Here is a 20,985-nt window from a genome sequence, read left to right as displayed (position 1 = left end):
TCCTAATCCTTTATGGCTGAATCCTTCAGTTTTATCTGTGACTCTGGGAAACGGTCTGTCAAGGCTGAAGTCACTTGCACCAGGGGATTAGCAATTTTTGCATTCTTTTGAAAGCTTCAGTAGTTCCCATGAAAGTACCAGACACTGAGGCATCTGCGGAGACTCTGGGCAGTGGCAATCCTCACGCTGGCGTACAAATTCTTTCAGACCTGGCCATGAGAAATAGTGCACGTCTGTAGCCTCTAATTCTGACCCTCGTGCTAGGTGCTGGCAAAAGCTCTGTGTTGTTCCCCAGCTGTGGGTACTCAAGGGGAGGAGAAGCATGGAGATGTGGCTGCTGGTTGACCGAAGGGTTGGAACTGCTATATGAATTTCTTTTTTTTTTTTTTTACAGCCTGGAATAGTTGAAAACTGTATTATGAAAAGGCTTTGGGCATCTGCAAGTTCACAAGCTAAGCTCTTCATTATGAATAAATCATAAAACGTGGTCCAAATCCAGCAATCTGAGGGAGTTTAGCTTGAGGAAATGTGTTTAATGTGTGCATGTCATCCTTCTTTAGCAGGACAAAAGTCTGCTGCTATCAATTGCTAATAAAATTATTCTCTTCTGGCTTAATTGGTAGAGGTCTTGACTTTGGTGCTAAGATCCCAAGTATAAGCCTTTATGTTTTCTGGCACCCCGTAGCAGGGGGATGGCATTCCGGGAAGGGCTAAGTACTGCAGCGTGCCAGCCTGGGTTTCAGTACTTTTATGTGGCTTGTGGCATTTCTGAGTATCCCACAGCACTGGCTGCTGTATTCTGGCCGACCTTCAGGACACCTCATTGTGAGGAACCCTTGTTAGCCGTCAGTTATTAAGAGGATTTGGGGAGATGTTACAGACTTGCTCAATAGCTTCAAGGGAAATTATAGTTATCTTGTTAGACCAAAGAATCTGCCAGTTTTCATGATAGATGCTGGTTTAGTAGCAGTACTGTAAATTCTGTTTTGGGGAAAAAAGACAAAAGCCATGTTGTTAGTTATAATGTCACTGAGCTTTCTAAGCATGGGATAGAGAGGATCCCAAATAGGTGGCCTGATTTTCAAAAATGCTGAGCACGTCCCAAACACCTTATGAAGTGAGACCCTTTGAAGCCAGCTGGAGCTGCTGGGCACTTGGAGCTTTTGAAAATCGTGATCTAAACTCCGTTTTAAAGAGCTCCTAATATTAGTCACCTGTTTTTGAAAATACTGACCTATGTCTGCTGGCATCGAGAACAACTTCTGTGTTAAAAAGCATTTGATGGAGCGAGGGGATATGATCCTCCAGTGCTAAAGGGAAAAATCCTGGTCTTTTTGAAAACACATTCTCTGGTAAGAAACACGTTGAGACAAAACTGAAAGTTTCTCCCCCCCGCCCCCCCCCCCCCCTTTTTTTTCTTAAAGACTTTTGTTCAGACTGTGTGTTATGTGGTTTGTATTTTTGGCCTCTGGTTTCTGTGTGGTGATATAACAGGACTTGGAGGAATCTTCCATAATTTGGAGTATAGGCAAGATCATTGAGGAAAAGATGTGCTTAAGCTTTCCAAATGAGTTGCTCCAATTTTTACCCAATGTAACAGTAATGGTCTAGTCATAAGCCAGCCTAGGCAGCCTTGGTCTAACTTGATATTTGAATTTACTTTCTTTTGATACAAATAAGTCTCTGGTAGGTGTGAAACCTAGAGTAAATTTCTGACTCCCTTGTTCTGCTGCTTATAAAGTTGCCAGAGTGACCCTTAACAGCAGGATAGACCTCTTCAAACAGTGGGAACAAGCTCGTGTAAGGGGAAGTGTTACTAGGAATAAAGCTGTTTGGGAGACAAAAAAGCCCCCAGTACTTGCCCCCTTCACCTAGGCTGAGCTGCAAATCTGGTAAATCGCTGGACCTGGGTGTCAACGTTGGTAATGTCGGAGCTGATGAACCTGAGTGAGGACTTCTCCAGAGTGATTTACTGTAGCTCTAATGCATGTTGCTGACTTTTTGCTTGCCCATGACTAGTGAGTCCTTGTGTTGGGTCCTGAAGAAGAAAAGCTGTCTCTCTTAAGCCTCCTGCAATCAGAAAGCTGTTCTTTGGGGGTGTCTGCTACCTATTTTTAAGGTAACAAGTGGCCTTCCTCTTGTAGTTATCACACTCCCCCACCGTGCTCAGGGTCTTTTCCCAGGCTTTTTCCCAGAATAGACACTGGAGCCATCTCCATAGCTAGAGACTAAGTCAGGGGCAGCACAGGGAGCGAGACTCGCTAAAATCAAGAAAAAGGGTGGAAAAAAATAAAAGGGGGAAATAAAAAAAAAAACCCAACCAAAAAAACCCTGAATGTTAGGTTACTGGAGCAAAAGAAATGTTCAGCTTAAAGCAAATAAGCCAGATCCCTGTTTTACAAAGCTGAGGTCAGTTGGGAAGTACTCTGGAGCTGTTTGGAAGGGGGGAGGATCATGGTTGTTAGTATTCTTTGCATTATGTTATCTAAATGTAAATTCCTGTCTCTGATGTAACATCCTAGTTAGACCCTAGAATTTATGAACCAAACAAAGGATGAAATGTGAAAAAGTTGAGAAGAAAAATCTGCAGCTCTGTCTTTGTGTAATTGTTACTGAGAGCTGATATAAACGGAAGACAAATCAAAGGCAACAATAGCGCCGCACATTTTATCTCACACCCTGTGATGCATATTAGTGTTGTTTCCCATTGTGAGCCAGAAAGAACATTTACAATTTTAGAAAACACTGCATAATGGCTCTCCGCAAGGAAGAGAAGCAAGCGCATGACTGCCAGTACTGACACTTGCTTTTTCCTGGCCTGCAAAATTGCTTTTCTAAAGCTCTGTTGTGGGCAAAATTTTTCTGCCCCACACTGTGAATTTTGAATTTGGCCTTAAAATTTTCTCCAGGAAACAGAGCAGATGAACCTCACTGATTTGGTAATCTAAATCCTGTCTTTAGCCTTGCCGGGAAATACCGGCCAAGCCAATCATCATGTAGCGATAGGCTCCTAAGGTGCAGATGAGAACACCCAGACTGGTGGATGAATTTTTTTCTAAAAGCAGCCCACAGGAGTCATCTTTTCTGTTGTGCTTTTCAGTGTTTTGGAAATACTCCTGGCTTCGTGGGAGGAGGGTGAATGTCAGGAGGATGGGTGGGTATTTCAGGCGTTAAACACCAGCTACGCTCTCGCTGTCTGGCTCTCCACCTCCCTTACTCCCCAAAATGTCAGTGGTAAAAGCTGACTTTTAAGACATGCCACTGAAATGTGTGGAGAGCGTGATTGCCACCACGGAGGTGAAACACCCGTGGGAGTAGCTAGGTTGTTCTTTTAGGCTTGTCTCAGTTTGGGAGTAGGTGGCATGCGATTCCCTCTGGCAGCGCTGTGATGTGGGATTTTGGTTCTCTTATGGTTTATTTCTATCTGCTCGGTGTGAGAGGAGGATGTGGTTATTGCCTGCTGGCATAGGGCAGCCGGAGGTTAGACCACCCCTTGCTCTGATGTAGTTCTGTTATTTCCTGGAGAAACATCTTACTCCACGTCATCGTTGTGAAATTTTGCTCGTATATTCATCCAGTTATCAGTAGAAATTAGAAATGGCATCCACACTCAGGAGGTCATATAGCACTTGCAATATGTTTGCTTTCCCTCCCGTTCCTTTGAGGCGGGCTGGTGTTGGCTCACTCACTGCTGCAGAGGAGGATGCCAGGCTTTCACCGGAGAAATGGGGGCAGCAATCAGCGTTAATGACATCCTCTGGCAGCAAAAGCCACACAACTCTCCAGAAGCCAGATTTTGGCAATGGCTTCTCTCCACGGGGCACGTGGTGCTTCCTGAGCAGAATGGGGAGCATCACCTTGGGTAATACATCCAGCATCGCCATCTATCATTCGGCTATTCCCTTCTTTACAGAGGGAAGACAACCCCCAGCCATTTATTTATGAAAAATTGCTTACTGCCCTTGAACGTAAATATGCGCACGCAGGTGTGCCTGTGTGTGTGTTTTATTTAAACATCTGTTATATTTTGAGGAGTCACCATCCAGGTCTGAAACAACAGCCCTGAGAATGGGAATAGGTGAGGAGCTCAGTAGCAAAATTAGTCCTTTATAGCAGATTTGTGTTTATCACCATATAGTTAAAGCTGACTGTAAAATTTTGGCTTTGAAGGAGTCAGAGCGGAGCTCAGTAAAAAAAAAAAAAAGGTACATTTCTTTAAGTGTTTTTGAAAAATGATCATTATTGAACATGTGTCTTGGTAGGGGAAAAATATGGTAAGTATCATCTGTAAGGTCTTTGTTATTGAGTGCTGCCAATTACCACTTATTTTCAAGCAAATTAGTTTCATATTATGTTCAGCTTGGTTTTCAGAAGCTAAGAGGTTTCTAAAAATCAAAACAGAGTGCTCGGTCAGGAGGTGATGAGCCTTTAGAAAAGCAAGTACTCTTTCCAAAGAGCAAGATATTTCAGCCGAGTGTGTTGTATACTCTACCTCTCGTTATCCCAGTTTTTATTGAGGTTTGGTTTTTTAATTAATATTTATCTTTCATGCTGGCTGTTGTATCGTTATATCACAAAATGTTTGAAAATGACAGCGTACCTGTAAGGTTACATCTGTTAGCAGAACTTTGTTGAGCTTTATGTGCCTCTCCTTGTTGGGAATATTCTGTTTTATTTTAAGCTGCAAAATTTAGGTTGGGGTCTCTGGGTAAATAACAGGGAAGAGTCTTTTTCCCACACTGTATATTGTTATTGCCTTTCAGGTAGATCCGTACACCCTCCTTATTTACCCTTCTGAGCTACTTTGAAGCTCATTCTTCATATACTTGGCAATAGTCTCCTTGAAAAGGAATTGAACAGAATATTTTCCAAGGCTACTCTTTGACTCAGCAGTAATCTCTTTCAGAAGCAGTGACCCCAGAAATAAATGGTTGCAGCCATAAGGGTGAGCAGCCCCGCCTGTACGTTATCAGAAACTCAGGCAAAGCCTCCTTTTGTCCTACGCGGATGGCACGCTTTTTCACCCCATCGTCCTCTCTGCTGTAGCCGGGCAGCGGGGGCTTTGTGAAAGATGAGGGCGCTTGTCTGAAAGGAACTTCTCTAACTTCCAGTTCTTGGGGAATTCGCTATTTATGTCCTTTCACGTTCTTACCCTCTCCCTCCCCACCCTTTCCTTGTCATTTCTTTTATAATTATTGTTTCTGGTCACTCCCAGCACCCACCTAGTTCTGGTGCAGCTGCTCAGGGCTGCGGACTGGCATGCTCTCTTCTGTTTGGAGTGGCTCCTTTGGAGGGAAACGGGAAGTTTCCTTCCCTTTTCTGAAATAAATAGTGTGGCGTTCTGATAAATCTGGCCTACTTAGGAGATCCAGGACCTCTTTGCTTTCACAGTCTATTGCTTTGCTGCGGTTGCCTCAAGATCATTTGAAATGCTCAGAAAATACAGTGAATGCAAGATTGAAATGGAATAGGGGGACAGCATGTGCTGATGGAAAATCCAGCAGCAGCACGCGCTATTAAGTTGTTCGTGTTGGAGGGGAAAGCAAGGCCTGTTAAAGCCATTGGGCTCCTGGATCAGTTCTTCAAAATTCAGGACCGAGTCCTCACCCCAGATTAGTGGTGCGAAGAGGAATTAAACTTGTACAAGGACAGCCGGAGACAGGCTAGGTACATGGTAATGAGCATGGTGAGTGCGCGGAGAAAATGATGTTGCGATGGGAGCGGAGGTGCAGGTACCATTCTGGCAGCCGGTGGTCGTTCAGCAGGCTTGCTCCCATGGCCGCGGAATCAGAAGAACATTTCTGAGTGCCCAACATCATTCCCCCGGGCGAAAGCTGAGCCTTAGGAGACCTGGAGGTTGCCTGCAGCTTACTCAGAAGGGTCCTCCAGTGCTGCAATTCCTCACGTGTACGCAGCTTTTTAAGATCAGGAAGCTAGTGATCAGGAACTGAACCAAATCTCTTACGAGTTTAATAAACGGTTGAAGGTGGCAGGGAAAATGACGGAATGGGAAAGGAAGGTAAATAATCGTGCCGTTTCTATTCATTCAGAAACCCTTCACTTTTCAGAATACCGCTGAGCATGCTATCTGCCTTATTTGTAGGCAGGGAAATGGAGCACAAGAGCTTTGGAAGCCATTCGGGACAGATCATCTACTAGTTTGAATACAGCCAGGCACCGTTTTAGTTGTGTTAACAGCCAGCGATTGAGGAATGCGATGAAAGCTTCTGGGTGCTCCATTTCGGACAATCCCTGGTGCAGGCTGCTTCTCTGATGAGAGGTTTCACAGAAAGAGCGTCTGGAAAACAGCAACCTCTTACGCAGCTAAGGCTTTGTCAGAACAAAAAAAATTCAAAAAGGGCTTTCCTTAAAACGATATGCCCTTGTATTCATCAAGAGCCTGCTGTGTGCAGGTTTATCCTGTTGTTACAGAGAGACAAAAGATACAAAGAGCTCCTGATGGGCATTAGCGATTTTAGAGACGCCCAATTTGTATGGGTCTTATGGACTGTATTGCTGCGAGACAATCCTCACTGCACTCCTATTCCCACCTTTAGGGAAAAGGAGGCATAATGAGATTTACTAAGAGTATGTTTAATAAAGGGCTGGAAGGGGATAGGGATAAGCGGATCTTAGACACTTTTAAATCGCATTAAAAAAAATTGCAGTTCAGCTTGAGCTGGAAATAACAGTGGCTGGAAGCAGTGCGATGCCTTTAGGTACAGTTGCGTGCGCAAACACAGAGAGCTGACATGATGCACACTACACTGGAGGGACGGGGAGCCTCATTGCGCTGGGTCACTCTGGGAGACAAAGCCAAAATGCCAAAAGGGAGGGTAAACACTCCGTTTAACAATGAAGGGGCCGCAACGTGAATCCTGACAGCCCACGCGTGGCATTAAGAAATGATGCTCAACGCCTTCAAAAGCCCGGCAAAGCTAGCGCCCCGGCCGGCACACCCTCCTCTGAAATCTGCATCCTTCAGTTTTCTTTTCATCTCTGTGGTGCCTAATTGCTGGGGCTTTTTTTGATAGAAGTAGAATATTCCTGATTTAATGGATGGAGACGTTTGTTGTTAACGAAGCCACGCTGAATAGCGAGAGGCACCTTTGCAGCAGCGCCATTCCTGCAGACTCGGCACTGTCGTGCTCGACCTGTGCGTTGCAGAAGGATGGTGAGGGGGAAAACTGCCCGCTGCCTTGAACATAGCAAAGTACAGATGGACCGTGATTGCTGTGTTTGTTTTAGAGCCCCAAGAGCAGCAGGTTAGGTGGTTTTGCATGTAGAGCCATACAAGACGACAGCATAAATCTTTTATGTGGTAGAATCTGGTCTGGTTAAAAGGGTCAGTCATCCCAGATGGAGGTGTCGAACAGGAGTCAAACTGAGCCCTTGTGTCACAGACAGCTTCAGTTTCTAAGTGAAGCAGCATTTATAATGCTACTAAAATACAGCGGTAAATAAAGTACATGAAGGCTTGACAGTCACATTAGCAAAGAGCTACAGTGGAATGACTGGGAAGAAGGAAAAAACAGCTCCGGCTATTTGCAGAGCAAGAAAAACGGTACTGGTTTTGACAGATAAGACAATGCAGCTGTGGGTCGGAAGAGTTTTGTCTGTCTTTTATGTTACTACAGATGAAAAATGGTGCCTTCAAATTTTAACCAGAGAAATTTGGATTTTAACGAGCCTCCATCTCTCAGAGTCTCCCAATTAGGGGAAGCGTATGTACAGCTAAACTCAAAATAATAAATTTTATTCAGTGGGTGTGAATCAGGGAAATCTGGATCGTTCAGAATAGCTGAAATGTGGTATTCATATTGCATAATGATTTTTTCAAAGTATATAACATGAGTAGAAGCAACTGCTCTACAAATAATTTACGGCTAATGAATTTCCCCTGGTTGCAAATTGTCCATGGGCAGGATGGTATATTATTGGAATTCCTGTGGCAACACCCAAAATTGCTGGGCAGACATGTTACGGGAGTAATGACCTTGCCATTTTGCCTGTAAAAATAGAAGTAGTTGTCTGGACTGCTGTGTTATTGATAACCCTTTTCTTCCTCAAATATTCAGAATGATCTTAGGGCCAGGATTTTCCACTTAGTTGCAAGACTTCTAAAATCGGGGAATTTTTAAAATTTAAGTTCTCTCGGTGTTGCCCGCACTGACGGAACTCATGTATGCATGAAATCTGTTTTTCCATTTGTCTTAAAGCTAGTCTACGACCTTATAACAAGCTAGGAACTAATAGCAGAAATCCAGATTCCTGATTCAGAGCCCACTTGACAATCCCTTACCCACACCCGGTGCGAGGATTCTGCCAAGGCTGGTCTCGAAGGCCAGGCTCTGCTGAGAGAGTCCAGTCTCCCAGGCTCCCTCCATAGTCAGCAAAGAGAAAGAAACTCTCTAAGGGTGGGCACCTCAGTACAGAAACCCAGTTCAGGTGCCTTCCAGGAATGATTTGTCGATTCTAGGGAGACTATGTTGGGATTTTGCTTTGAATTACCTGGGAGAGGAGCCTGCCTCTCTCTCCTGGTTACGAAGGCGCTCTTCAGTACACAGCAAAGATTGCTGTGTTACGGCTTCTAAGCCTGCATAGTTGCCTGCTTTTATCACTTGAAATAGGTGTAAATCTTGTGCAAAGGGAGGAGCAGGAGGAGGGTTACACTTTTTACTTATTAGGATTTAGCAGGGATATGGAGAAGAGACATCTGACCTCTGTACTCGGGCACTTTTAAAACTGATGCTAATGTACCAACAACCAACACGTCTTCATGTTAATCTTGTGAATCGTACGTGAATCTGGAACCACGTTTCTCTAGGGAAAGAACAGTGTATTAGCTGTAATCAAGTGGAACTATTGACAGATTGTGACTATAAAGGAGAAAAAAAGGTGAAATAACAGTACAGAGATTTCTATCTTGTTGGTATATACTTGTCTTACGCATTTCAAAAGGCTGGGGAGCCATCCTTGCCTGCGCGGGAAGCCTGTTGTCACTTAGTGCTAGGCTGGTGGTGTAACCAGCCCGCAAAGGGTTCAGGTTCAGGTAACGAGCTCTGCTAGGAGCGCAATTGGAAATGGTAATTGAAATTGCAAGTGGTATCTCCCAGGCTCCCTCCCTTCCGGGTAACTCTCAGCTCCTGCTTGGAGACCCAAAATACCTCGCTTGTTTGTGCTCTAACCTGAAGGAATCAAAACAAGGGGGTGAGGGGAGGCCTCTAGAACAAATTGGTTATCAAGGCGGTTCTGGTATAGATCGAGTGCTGCTGTTTATGTGAAATGGGCTCATTTCTGTGTGGCACTCGCTTTTACCACACGGCGGCGAAGAAGCTTTTTGGATAATACCCTTTCCACGTGCATGGCAGTATAGTGAATGCTCTGGTCCCCCACCCACAATAATAGTGAGGGAAGGAATGAAGATTTATATTAACTGAGTTTGAAAGTCTTCCCAAAAATTGGATGATATAATGTGCAAGCCTCCTGCCAAGGTTTGCGGTGGTGCTCAGCTTTGTTAAGGTTTAAAATATCTTCTGCCTTGTTTGTCCCTGAACATTGTTTCCCACTATTATTTTCTTGCTGACAATATCCAGCAATCAACATATGCTATAAAAAAACCCCAATATGGCCATAATCCCCTCCTAGCAGGGATAGGGAGTCAGCTATTCAGACTTGGGAAGAAGGTGAATATGCAGAATACGCGTTAGTGCTCTTCTGACAATGCTCATGGCCCTAAACCTCTCAAAAAGTAATTTTGCAGATTTGCTGCTGCTATTGTTACTCTTTTCAGCCTCTCTCTAGGGCTGCCTACCCCAAGAGGTGAACCTGTAGCTTTTGGTATTGAGGGCCCTCAACACCTTCTGCTTTCGTCCCTGCAACGGCAGCCCTAATTAGCACGTGTGCACACGTGTGCACACTCACGCGTATGCACAAAATGTCTTCTCTTTAATTAGGCTCTGTCTTCACCGAGCGCAGTGCCAATAATCCTTTGCACATGTCAGCTGCCTGAGAGATTTCCGAAATTGAAAGCGAGAAACCTTTCAGCAGCGTGGTGAAGCCAGGCATCCCGGCTAGTTCATGGGAGATCTTGGGATAGGGCCTGGGAACTTCACACGGTCGTCTTCAGGAGCTGACAACAGGAGAGCGACTAGGTATCTCTAGCTGTTAGGGAAACTGGGAGCCAAGACGTAACCTGTCATACTGTATCTGCTTTATTTGGTTAATAGACGGTGTTTTAGAGGAAGCAAAGTCAGATTCAGAGGCGTCAGCTGCCAGTCAGAGTGCGTTGGTATTTAGCAGGGATCCCAGATCCCTACATCAGACGTCTGAATGTCTTGGTGGGGAGGGCTGCGTCCACTGCAGGCTGCACTCGTGGTGGGACAGTTGATTTTCCAATATTTTGGGTTTCGTAGAGCTGCTTCCCCCAGCTAATCAAATGTAGCACAACCTGAATTTCAGTGTATTTTCCTTGATTAATCAGTGCTTTCATAGTCACCCAAATTTCTTATTGATTTTTCTAGGAGAAGTCAGGCAGGGATTTTGAAAGTACCTCCTCAGCCTTGTACTTGACAAGTTCCTGCCACATGCGCACGCTTCTCCGGTGGGGTGACCTGGGTTTATCCTTTGCGTGAGCAAAAAAGAGCTGTGGGCGAGTGCTGGGAAAGCTTAGGTCTGTTGGTGCATAAGAAACCTCGGGAGAAAACCACGCTCGCTCTCCTGAATTCCCTGGAGAAGCATCAGGGATTTGACGCGCACCCGTGAAGGGGCCATCTCATGCATTCGCTGACACGTGGGGTTTACAGTCACAGATGTTTACAGGCATTTTGTTTGTTTGTACGTGGAGATGATTTTAAACCGGTGAGGAAGAGGTGACACTGGTGATACGACGATCCACTGAAGGATTTCTGCAGTAGAAGTAAGATGTATGAAAATGATGAGTGACATCTCCATCACTGTAAAGTCATCCATCGCACTTTACCCCACGTTCGCCGAGATGGCCAATTGAGCTTTCCGGTGGCTATTTTTTGTTGGTTTCTGTATGGGCTGGGTCCTTGTTTTAGCATTTTGATGCTTGGTAGGACCATAGGTAGTGCGCTGGAAGTTGCCTGTGAGAATAGCATTGCCAACATAGCGAGCACAGAGAAAACTAAAATCTCCATGACTGGTTGAAAACTTCAGTGGTAGATACATGTTTATGGACACAATAAATGTAGTGCACTCAAGAGCACTTTAAAAAAAACGCTCTAGACTTCCACAGAAATGGGAAGGAGGTGTTTGTAGGATGGTGAACGTTTCATCTCTGTTGCCGAAGAGGTAAATTATTTCAGCTTAAGAGTAAACTGGTTTTGCAGTGTCTCGGTCCTTGCTGCACTTTGCTGTCTCATAATAACCACCCAAATGTCTGGATCACTTAGCAACCAGTAGCCTGACATCCTGTAGTTCAACCGCAGGATAGGTGCAACAGGTTTTAGAGTGGCCACAAAAGTAGAGAAGTAGCGTGATGGAAATGAACTAAAAATCAGCTTCTCAGCACTCTAAATGGCAGAATATTAGGAGAACTGTGTACGAAACAGCAAAACCACTTTTTTTTTTTCATTTCAGATGTTGTTAGGAGATTGAATCTCAGCTTCCAGACAAGTCTGAGGCAGAAGAGATAAAAATGTTGAGTTACAGCGATAAAATGCATTTTCCTAAATTCAAATTCTTAGTTTGTGTCTGACTACCTGGTATATTTGAACTCTCACTGTAGCTATTTTTATTCTGCTAGCTAAAGAAACTTTGTAAGTGTGATTAGGTCCCTATCATATATTGCATTTTATGAGCAGAAGGGATTCTTCAAAAATTATGAGAAAAGAGTGGCAGGGAGGCAGAAGCACACACCATGATGCAGTTTTAACAATCCTAGTTAGAAAAGAGTGCAGATCGCTACAAATATTCAAGCAATTATTTTCAAACCCTGTTCCTCCCCCTATATCCTCTGCCCTTTTCTCTAATGGCTGCCACTGTACAGCAGCACAGTCTATAAAGGTAAGAGCATGCCAGAAGGAAAAGAAAAAAAACAGGCATACGGAGTGTGAGAACTGTACATTAATCAGGTACTGTAAGTATTGATTTTTCTCCTTCTTTGGCTTGTCTTACAGGGATGCAAGGGAAAGAGGAAACTTCTGCAGAGCCTATGAAAGTTGACCTTGCATGTGAAGCAGCAGGCGTTTCAAATAAGGATGGTATGTTGTTCTAATATTTTAATTGTCCTGAAGTGGATACATAGCATGCCTTTCTGGGGTTTATTAGTACACTTCCTCCAAAAAAATAGGACTTATATTTATAATCTCTTCAACTGAGTCTTCTTGAGAGCTTACACAACCTCTACTGTCTTGGAAGTCTGGTGGAAGTACCTTTCAATGCCATAGCCCTGCTTTTCTAGTTGACTGGGTTTATGTGTTCAGTTGGTATGTTGAATCCACCTGCCTTTTAACTAAACAATGTTTTAGGCCCACTGTCTGGATAGTGAATTGTCCAAGGTGTGTGTGGTCTCACACAGGAGTCGGAAGATATTTCTGAAAATTTCTGTGCTAGTGCCTGACTCCATTGTGCGACAAGCGTTGGCTGTATAACCACTCTGAACTCGTATGTTGGCCTCCTTCTAGCTCGGAGCTGATTTCCCTTTCTCCTCCTCCTTTGGAGTCCATGCGTAGCTCAGTCCGGTAGCAGATGGAAGTTCTCTCCCTAGGACGTTTACTATTGATAAAACTGGTGATGCTATTGATAAAACACAATTTGGTGACCCAACAGCAGTTCTGGTCAGGTTTGCGGATCCTATCAACCCAAATCTCCTGACTTGGAAATGAATTTTTTTGACATTGACCTCAGTGAGCAGATGACCCAGCTGTCTGGCAAAGTCCCAGCAAGGGCTGAGTACCAGGATGCTGCTGGAGCTCTGCAGCGCGTTACATATTTGATATCAAAAAAATTTGTCCTTCTAAGCTCTTCCTGTGTGTAAAGAAATAATGGATGGGATCAGCATCCTTGTGCTTAGGTTTTGGTGAAGCAGACCCTTTATGACTCCTCTACATTGGCTCTTATAGCTTAACACAGCTACATAAGGGGTTTTCTTGGTTTTCACACAAAGGGTCCTCTTTACTGCTGCAAACAGCAGTGGGTTTGGAATTGGGGTTCCAGTCCTCATTTTATTATCATGGACTGCTCTCTGTAGCAAAGGCCGATTTTTAACTCCTCCTTTAACCTCTTCAGCATTGACATAATATATATTCAAGGCATAATTTTTTACATTGCAAAGGCAAAACAATTCTTTTTGATATTAGTTACACAAAGAATCTAACGCTGATTTCCTTTCTCTGATGTCAGATTGTGCTGCAGTGTTTGAATTGGCTGCTGATTTAGATACTGGCCTGTAGGGAAGTTTTTGCAAGCATAGGAAAAGAACGCGTGCATAATGGATTTTGTTTTTTAAAAAATACTGGAGATTATGCTATTACTACAAAGTGTGCAGAATAAACCCAAAACAGCCTTCTCTCCTCATCCCCTGAACAAACAAACCAAAAAGTCGTAGTCACATTAAAATATTTGAATTTCGAATCCCTGGAATGGTCTGGGTTATGTGGTGAAAAAAAATCCGAATTTACTAAAAGAATATCTTGAGGGATTTCCCGCTGGAAAGAAAAGCGATCGTATAGCTCTTGTAATGTTTGCCTTAGCGCAGCACAGCTGCATCAGCTGACAGCTTCTGAAATGATGATCTTGAATAGGTTTCTTTGTTTCAAATCTTGCTTATCTTATAAGGTCTTCTACATATAACTCATCTTGTAACTTCCTTCTCTGTGAACTTTCTAAGTTACATGAAAGGATAGGAAAAGGGTGTTTGCTAAGGCTGCAGAAAAGTACTCTGCTGTTCAGGGAAGTCTTCCTTTCTCTACAGGTTAAGTTGCTATTGGGTTTATATTACAGGGTGTTTTTTCTTGTGGACATGTATTATGTGTTTAAAAAAATCAGAACAGAGGACGGATCAAACTCCCCATGCTTTATTTCATCTGAAGGGTTAAGTTTTGCTGAAAAAAAGCCCTAAAATTTTTAAATGTACTGGGTACTAGTTGAGATTTAAAAAAAAAAAAAAGAAAAAGGTTCCCTTTGACAGTAATTTTTATGTAAATTGCCTATTTTTTCTCTGGTCCCCTTCCTTCCGCCCCAGGAGAGCTCATCGCTTCACAGCTGAAAGCACAAGCATATATCACCAGGTACCCCTTGGCAGCCCAGCTCTTGTGTTTTAATTTCATGTACCATGTCACAGCAAAAAGTGCTTTAGAAATGCGGAGAGTTTAGACAGCTTAGCTGAATCTCGATATTGGTTCATCTAGTGGGCAGGGCCGTAATATGATATATTTCAGAAATTACTGTTATTTGAAAGCTGGGCGTGATCCTCAATCAGGAAAGCTGTCAGAGGGTGAGTGCGTAAGCCTGAAATAAGGACCTCGTGTACAGAGATACAGGTTGCTGCTGGCAACCTCCATCGGCCACCTGAACCGAAATTTTTCGTATCCAGCACAGATTTGCTTATTAGTATTTTTTAATGATGACAAACCCCACCTTTGCTGATTGGTTTCCTAGACGGTGTTTCCCTGCTGGCAGCTTTATTTTATTCTTCTTTTTTTTTCCCCCTTTTTCTTTTTCTTACGCCACCAAAGCTTTAAAGATGGTAGATGTTAGTTTCCAGCTGGTATTAGGCGGATCAAACTCTTCACTCCTTTCATAATGGGGTTACTCATTCACCTTTTTTATTTCAAGCCTGTGGAAAGCTGCATCCTCACTTGCTGACAAAATAGGAGAAAATAAAAAGATGAAGGCAGTGTCAAACCTGAAATTTCCCATTTTTTTTTTATAAGCTTGTGCAGGCTGATGAATGTGCCATCAGCAACCTGACCTTCACGCGATTCACCAAAGCAATATAAAAGCAAGATCTCAACAGCTAACACCCTCATGCTTTTTATGGTGTTGACGTAATATCCGAGAAACAAGTAACTACCAAGTAAACGGGTGCATGTGTTTCATCACCGCACAGCGGGTTGAATTCAAGATAGATGGGTTACTTTCTAGGCAGTCTGGTGTTATAGCTGAATGTGCTATCGTCAAGTTGTGTAGAGGCAAGGGGGAAACATTGTTTAGGAAGTGGCTGAAGAAATAGGTTATGTTTGCAAGTAAGTGTCTGACCGAGCTCCTGTTTAAATCAAGACAGTAATATTTTGGTTTCATCTGCCATCCAGGTCTACAGCATAATATCCTGGGGTGGGGAAATGCACTCGCTCTCTCGCAGATGACTCTGAACTTGGTTTTCCAGTCTCCCGTTTGCCTGTCTTCTCTACTTAGATGCTATGCTGTGACTCTTGGCTACCTGACCTTTAAGCACGTAGCTTTCTTGCAGCCGACGCACATCCACCGACTCAGCTGCAACTGCAGTGCTTTGACGGATGTGAACTACATGCTGGGTTATTTCTTCTCCTCTTGCGGGGAACTTGCTTGCTTTTGGGGGGAAAATCCTTCCCCGGTCATAATTTGAGAGCTGCTAAGCAGCTCGCAGATTGAGAGAGGAGGTGCAGATGGGTCATCCCCAACGGGCCAGAATTTAAGGGAAAACACACAGGGAGAGTGCAGAGGAATATCCGTTTCCATTGCACAGAAATGTCCATTTCTGGCATAAAAAGCCCCGTGGGAAGCTGCAGAAGGGCGAGCAGTTAAAACTGAATTTAGGAGTTGTTCAGCCTCCTTCAGGTGCTTTGCTGAGCTGCTGACTGCTATAGCGTGTTATGGTCGGTGCAAAACGACCAGTAACGTAAGTTAGCAGTTTAACACCTCTAAAAACATTGTTTAGCAGGGAGAAGGCCAGTTTTGGCTTGTGATGAGATTGGACGTAGCGTGCCCAGGGCTAACAGCATCGTTCTGACACTAACTCGTGCTGGGAGGCAGCGAGGGCTGTGAGTCACATCCTCACCGTACTCGGTGGCAGCTCTTCCATCTGCTCTTGCAGTAGGTGCTTCGCTGCCGTGTTATTTTCCAGCTAAATATAGAGGATTGTGTAGGTGGCCTCCTAGTGACATCTGTTGTTGGGGTTCACCCAGTGGTCTGCAGAAGCTTATCCTTCAATTAGACCTCCCTGTCCCTACCAGCGTTAATGCAAAGAGCCGAGTTCAGTCACAAACACATAGGAAAAAGCTAATAACAAAACCCACCGGTGCCTTAGCGCTTGCGAGCCATCTCCCTGCTGCGGCGTGCGCGGCGGATGCTTTTAGCACCGGTGATGCAGGATGCCTGGTTGCCGTTTCCACTGCAGAACAGTGGGACTCGGTGATTCGTCTTGCTTCCCCGCTGGTGGGAGCTCCAGGTCCTGGGGCTCCCCCGTGGTTTTGCGTTGTCCTTAAAGCATTCCCGGGCAGTCTGCAATTTGCCCCCCTCTATGTGACATGCTATCAGCATGACAGGGGTCGATTGCTCGTAGCCATAAAAAAAAGGAAGGGGAAGGAGGCGTACTCATCTGGGATGCTGACAGAGCCTAACCTGAGGTTTCAAATCAAGCTTTATTTTTGCAGGAGGTCTCTGTAAAATGGGAGCGAAGCCTTACGATATTTTCAGAAAACCCAGCCGGTGAAACTGGCCGGCATAATGAGGCTGAGAAGGGCTGCTGTCGTCAGTGCGCAGCAGCCTCCCCTTAATGATTTTTTATTAAGCATCCTGCCTTTGCTATGCAAATGTGCGTAAAGAACACATCGCTAAATGCGATGTGCATCAGAGCTCTGTAATCAGGAGCGGAGACTTTTCTTATTATTCATTGCATACATTCAGGAAGCCATTACAGCATCTGTTCTGCATATGGATGATGAGTAATTTACAAATAATCCATCAAAACCCTAACAGGTGTATTGACATGGTATTGACTCAGAAAGAGATCATACCGCCTGGCTGGAAGTAGCATAGTTATTGATTTGGGGCTTTTTTTTTTTTTCCTTCCTCCCTCCCATCTTACCTTAGTTTCCAAATCTCCCATTCAGGTTTGAGGTTTTTTCCCATCACCCGTGTCAAATGACTCGTCATCTGCAGTTGACACCACAACATAAAGCCAAGGTTAAAGAAAGGAAAAAAAGTCTTAATATAAATGGCTTCATTCAAATTCATTGCCAAACAAATACTAAATACTAATCTTAAAAGTGCATGTGCTGAAGTAACCCTTTTATATTTAGCCTAGATAGGACCAATCACAGCTGCCATAGTTGAGATGGTGTCTTTGACAAAGGTCATGCTAAAATGAGTTTAAGCCTTCCATTTAAATTATTTCTTATTTCTTAGTAATTTTAAATGAAAAAAGTAGGATTGGTTTTGTAAATGGATAGTACACGAGCGAACTAGTATGTGTAGGAGTATAGTGCTGTTGCCCCTGAACCCTCTCCCAGGCTCCAGCAATTTGCAGCTCAAGGACACCCAGAGGCAGGGGCAGCATCTCTCTAACTGGAGATGGATCCGCGTTCAGCCCGCAGCTCAGCCCCGGGTCCTGCCGGGGACTTTGTCAGAAGCCTGCGGATGTTCAAATCGCAGGGTCAAGACCGCTTAGCCCAGCGAAACTCTAAATCACCCTTTGGAGATACCTGTATCTCTGCCTGTGGCCTGCAGAGACAGAGGAGGGTCACTGAGCTCTTGGGCTGGGTGCCAAAGTCAAACTGGAAGGATGCGGGCCAAAGGGAAAATCTAGATCCAGAGGCTTGCATCTCTAGCGATGCTGAAGCCTCCACCCTGGCAGGACCGCTCGTCAGGGTCGCCGTGGAACCGCAGGTTAGGGTGGCTGGCCTGAGAGACCTTTTTGTGGATTTACGGCGTAGGATTTTTAATGCAATAGATGTCCCCTTTGGGTTAGAAGCGGTTATTACTCGACGCGATAAACTTAACAAGTATCACGAATAGGATTTGATGACTGTCTTGTTTTGTTTTCAGCTGAAATGAATAGTCAAGTTGAAAGCGTAAATGATCCTACGGAAACAGAGCGGGAAGCTTAAGTAACAGGTGAGACCTTTATGGCTATTTTTTCCTCCCCATTTTCTATTCAGTTTCTGTTTGAAAACTTGCGTTTAAAATGACCTTAATTAAAGATAGAATTTACCAAAAAAAAAAAAAAAAAAAGGAAGACAGACTATAAAGGAAAAGAAATTGCCTAATACAGCCCGTATAACACCAAAAAATGAAAATATCCAGTAGACTTGATTTGTCAAGTAAATATTATAGCAGCAGTCTGCAGCTGTAATGGATTTAGACAGTGCACGGTCTTAGATCATCAGAAGGCAAGACAGCACCGAGATAAGGAACAGAAGAGTAACCGAGTGAACAATTTTTGGCATTGCTTAGGAAAATGACAGGCAATTTATACCGGTTGGAACTGAGCTCAGTTCTGTACAATCTGTATTCTGGGAACAACAGGTTCACGTCACAAGGGGTTTATTGCCCTTGGCTCTCCGATGCCTAACGTCACTTGTAGCGATGCCACTGAAAAACAAGGCAAAGTCAGCGAGCTGCCTTCTGGAGCTCTGCCACCTTTTGCAGCTTTTTGTGGCTTCATACGCTAAATGATAGTGCTATGGCAGGAACGTGCAATGGTGGTTGTGCCACAGAGTTTGTCATAGGCATCAACAGCCTCTCCCCTAGATAAAAATCAATAATTTGGTAGGAAGACAGAAGTCCGAGGCTCATCTCCAATTATAAGAACTGGTTGCCATTTCTCCCTTAAAAGTAGTTTTTAAGCATTAATGCGCACTGCTTCCTTTGGCCTAGGGTTATTGTGGGATGCCAATATCATATACAGCAAGATGCGTTATTTATGCTTGTATTGGGATTTCATGTAGCTCAAGACCAAATACAGCGGCTTTACAACGGCGGCAGCTGTATCACAGAGATTTAAAATACAAGGTCTTATAACTGAGCGTAGCCCTTTGTCCTTGTCAGCATATAGACGATGTGCTGCCGTACTGCTGGAGTGAGAAATAGGCCTGATGGGGTCCCTGGTAAGAAGTACTGAAGCAAAACTAGAAGGCACCCTCGCCATTAAAATACGGCTTCCAGAGCTCTTCCTTCCTCCTTCCCTAGCTTCTGGTTGTATATTCTGTTCAGTCAAAAAAGGAAGAGGAACTAATGAAATCCTCACTGTTAAAAATACACGGCAAGGTTAATACCCTTCCTCAGTTTAAAAAAATATATCTGACGGTTATCACTGCTTTCACGTGGCCTGTAGGAAGTCTGCGTTTCATGCTGCATTTTCCCATGGAAATGAGTATCTGTGAATGTTTTGGGCTGGAGTCGTTTTTGCTTTACGAAGGCAGAGTTCACAGGAATAATACTATAACTAGCAGTCAATTAATAAATCTCTTTAATCCCACTGCAAGACCTGGCTCTGCCAGCACCTTTCTGAAGCAAAGGGGCCCGAGCTGGGGCGCAGCATGTCTTGCGCAGCATTTTAATGGCATGCACGTGATTAGAAGCAGGTATTAAATCATTCACAGCTCTCTATCCAAGTCCTCCCGACGCTGTTGCCACTGTTTTAATTGCAAGGAGCGAGTCCCCGGGGAGGATTGATCAGCCTGTTAAACTTCAGAGGGTCTCGCTAGGGTCTTTCAGAGCCAAGGAGATCCCTTTGCTTACTATGTTTAGTATTTTAAGGTGTTGTTTTTAACATATGTTCTGTGGTCTAGCACCGAAGCACCCACCAGAGCTGGGGGCCTCTGATACCCAGCTAGGTAGCACGGTGCTATGGAAAACCAAGAAACCCTAATGAGCACAGCCAATTTGCTATAGAGATAATCATGGCTGTTATATATAAACCGTGTGACGCACGCACGTGCTGCGCATGTGACGGAAAGAGAAACCATAGGCGTCTGTGCTAGAAAGATGAGACCTGGGTTCTGTGCAGACATTTGAAATTTTGCCTTTTTTTTTTTTTTTTTCTTTTCTCTCCCCCGCTGCGGCAAAGGAAGGATGCAGGAGAGACGAGACCCGAGGAAACCCGACGGGCAGGGGCTGACATTCTACAGCATCATTCTTGGCAGAAAAGAGCACGCAGAGAAGCTCAGCGGGTTGGGAGGGGAGGGAGCTTTGGGGAAATGACTCTTTGTTTTAATTTCTGTTTGTTCTTCATTGCATTTCGTTCTGTAAGCCTGTTGGAAAGAAACATAACTTCCCAGTTCTAACAATGTTTTGCAATTATCCCTGCAATTACAACAGTTTCTTCTGAACTGAGTGTCCCTGTCTTATATTGGGTCTCTCTTCCTCCTGCATCGTAGCATCAGTAGCCTGTTTCCAGGCCCACCCCTTTTCTAGCATCTTTATCTCCTTTCCCAGTTATGGTACTGTCTGCAGGCAACCTGTGGGAACCAGCTGATTCTCCTCCCTTTTTTTTTTTTTTTAAACTGTTCCCTAGGATATAAATAGAGATTTTCTTCGAGAACATGAACTGCCACAAAGGATTATAATCCGCACACACTAATATAACAACCGCCCTCCTTGTGCTAGGGATTTGAAAGACTAGATGCTCCACAATCTCAGAAATATTGATAGAGACAGCCCTGCACGTTGCCCGCCTCCAGGCTTGTCGATCAGCAGCTCCTGCCGGGACCCGCCGGCACAGGGCGGTCGTAGTGCGCAAACCCTGGCTGCTAGAAGAGGCGCTGGCCGGATTCCCTTGAGTCCATGCTGGAAGCAGAGTTTGCGCATTAACTCTGTGATCCCAGTGCCTCGGGATTGCCCATAGCTCTGCCCTTCACAGGGCCGGCATGAGAAAGCTAAACCGAGACCAGCCTATGCTGCGCCATGTCCCGCTGTGGGTCCTATACACCGATAACGTGCATGGCCTCGAACAGCCGGCGCCCCTAATCAGTCCTGCTCTTTTGCGGTTAGCTCCACACACCTCACAATCCATGCCGTAAGTATGACCTTCGGGTGCAG

At 44.5% G+C, this 20,985-nt stretch overlaps 1 protein-coding gene across 4 annotated transcripts in view; it reads left to right on the top strand.

The window, feature by feature from the left end:
- MACROD2 (mono-ADP ribosylhydrolase 2) overlaps nucleotides 1-20,103 on the top strand; it is an 884,404-nt gene extending 864,301 nt beyond the window's left edge. For 3 of the 4 annotated variants that reach the window (XM_059828569.1, XM_059828570.1, XM_059828567.1), the window contains 3 exons: nucleotides 12,144-12,227; nucleotides 17,992-18,060; nucleotides 20,015-20,103. In XM_059828569.1, the coding sequence (XP_059684552.1) occupies nucleotides 12,144-12,227; nucleotides 17,992-18,053 (146 nt within the window). In that variant the 3' untranslated portion in view covers nucleotides 18,054-18,060; nucleotides 20,015-20,103. The remainder of the gene's footprint in view (nucleotides 1-12,143; nucleotides 12,228-17,991; nucleotides 18,061-20,014) is intronic. The other variant, XM_059828568.1, reaches the window with a different exon arrangement.
- Nucleotides 20,104-20,985: the final 882 nt, after the last annotated feature.

The sequence above is a fragment of the Gavia stellata genome, chromosome 23 (genome assembly GCF_030936135.1).
Source record: "Gavia stellata isolate bGavSte3 chromosome 23, bGavSte3.hap2, whole genome shotgun sequence".
NCBI classification, from domain to species: Eukaryota; Metazoa; Chordata; class Aves; order Gaviiformes; family Gaviidae; genus Gavia; species Gavia stellata.
Note: the sequence above shows the minus strand (reverse complement) of the source record. Positions and strands in the feature narration are given on the sequence as shown.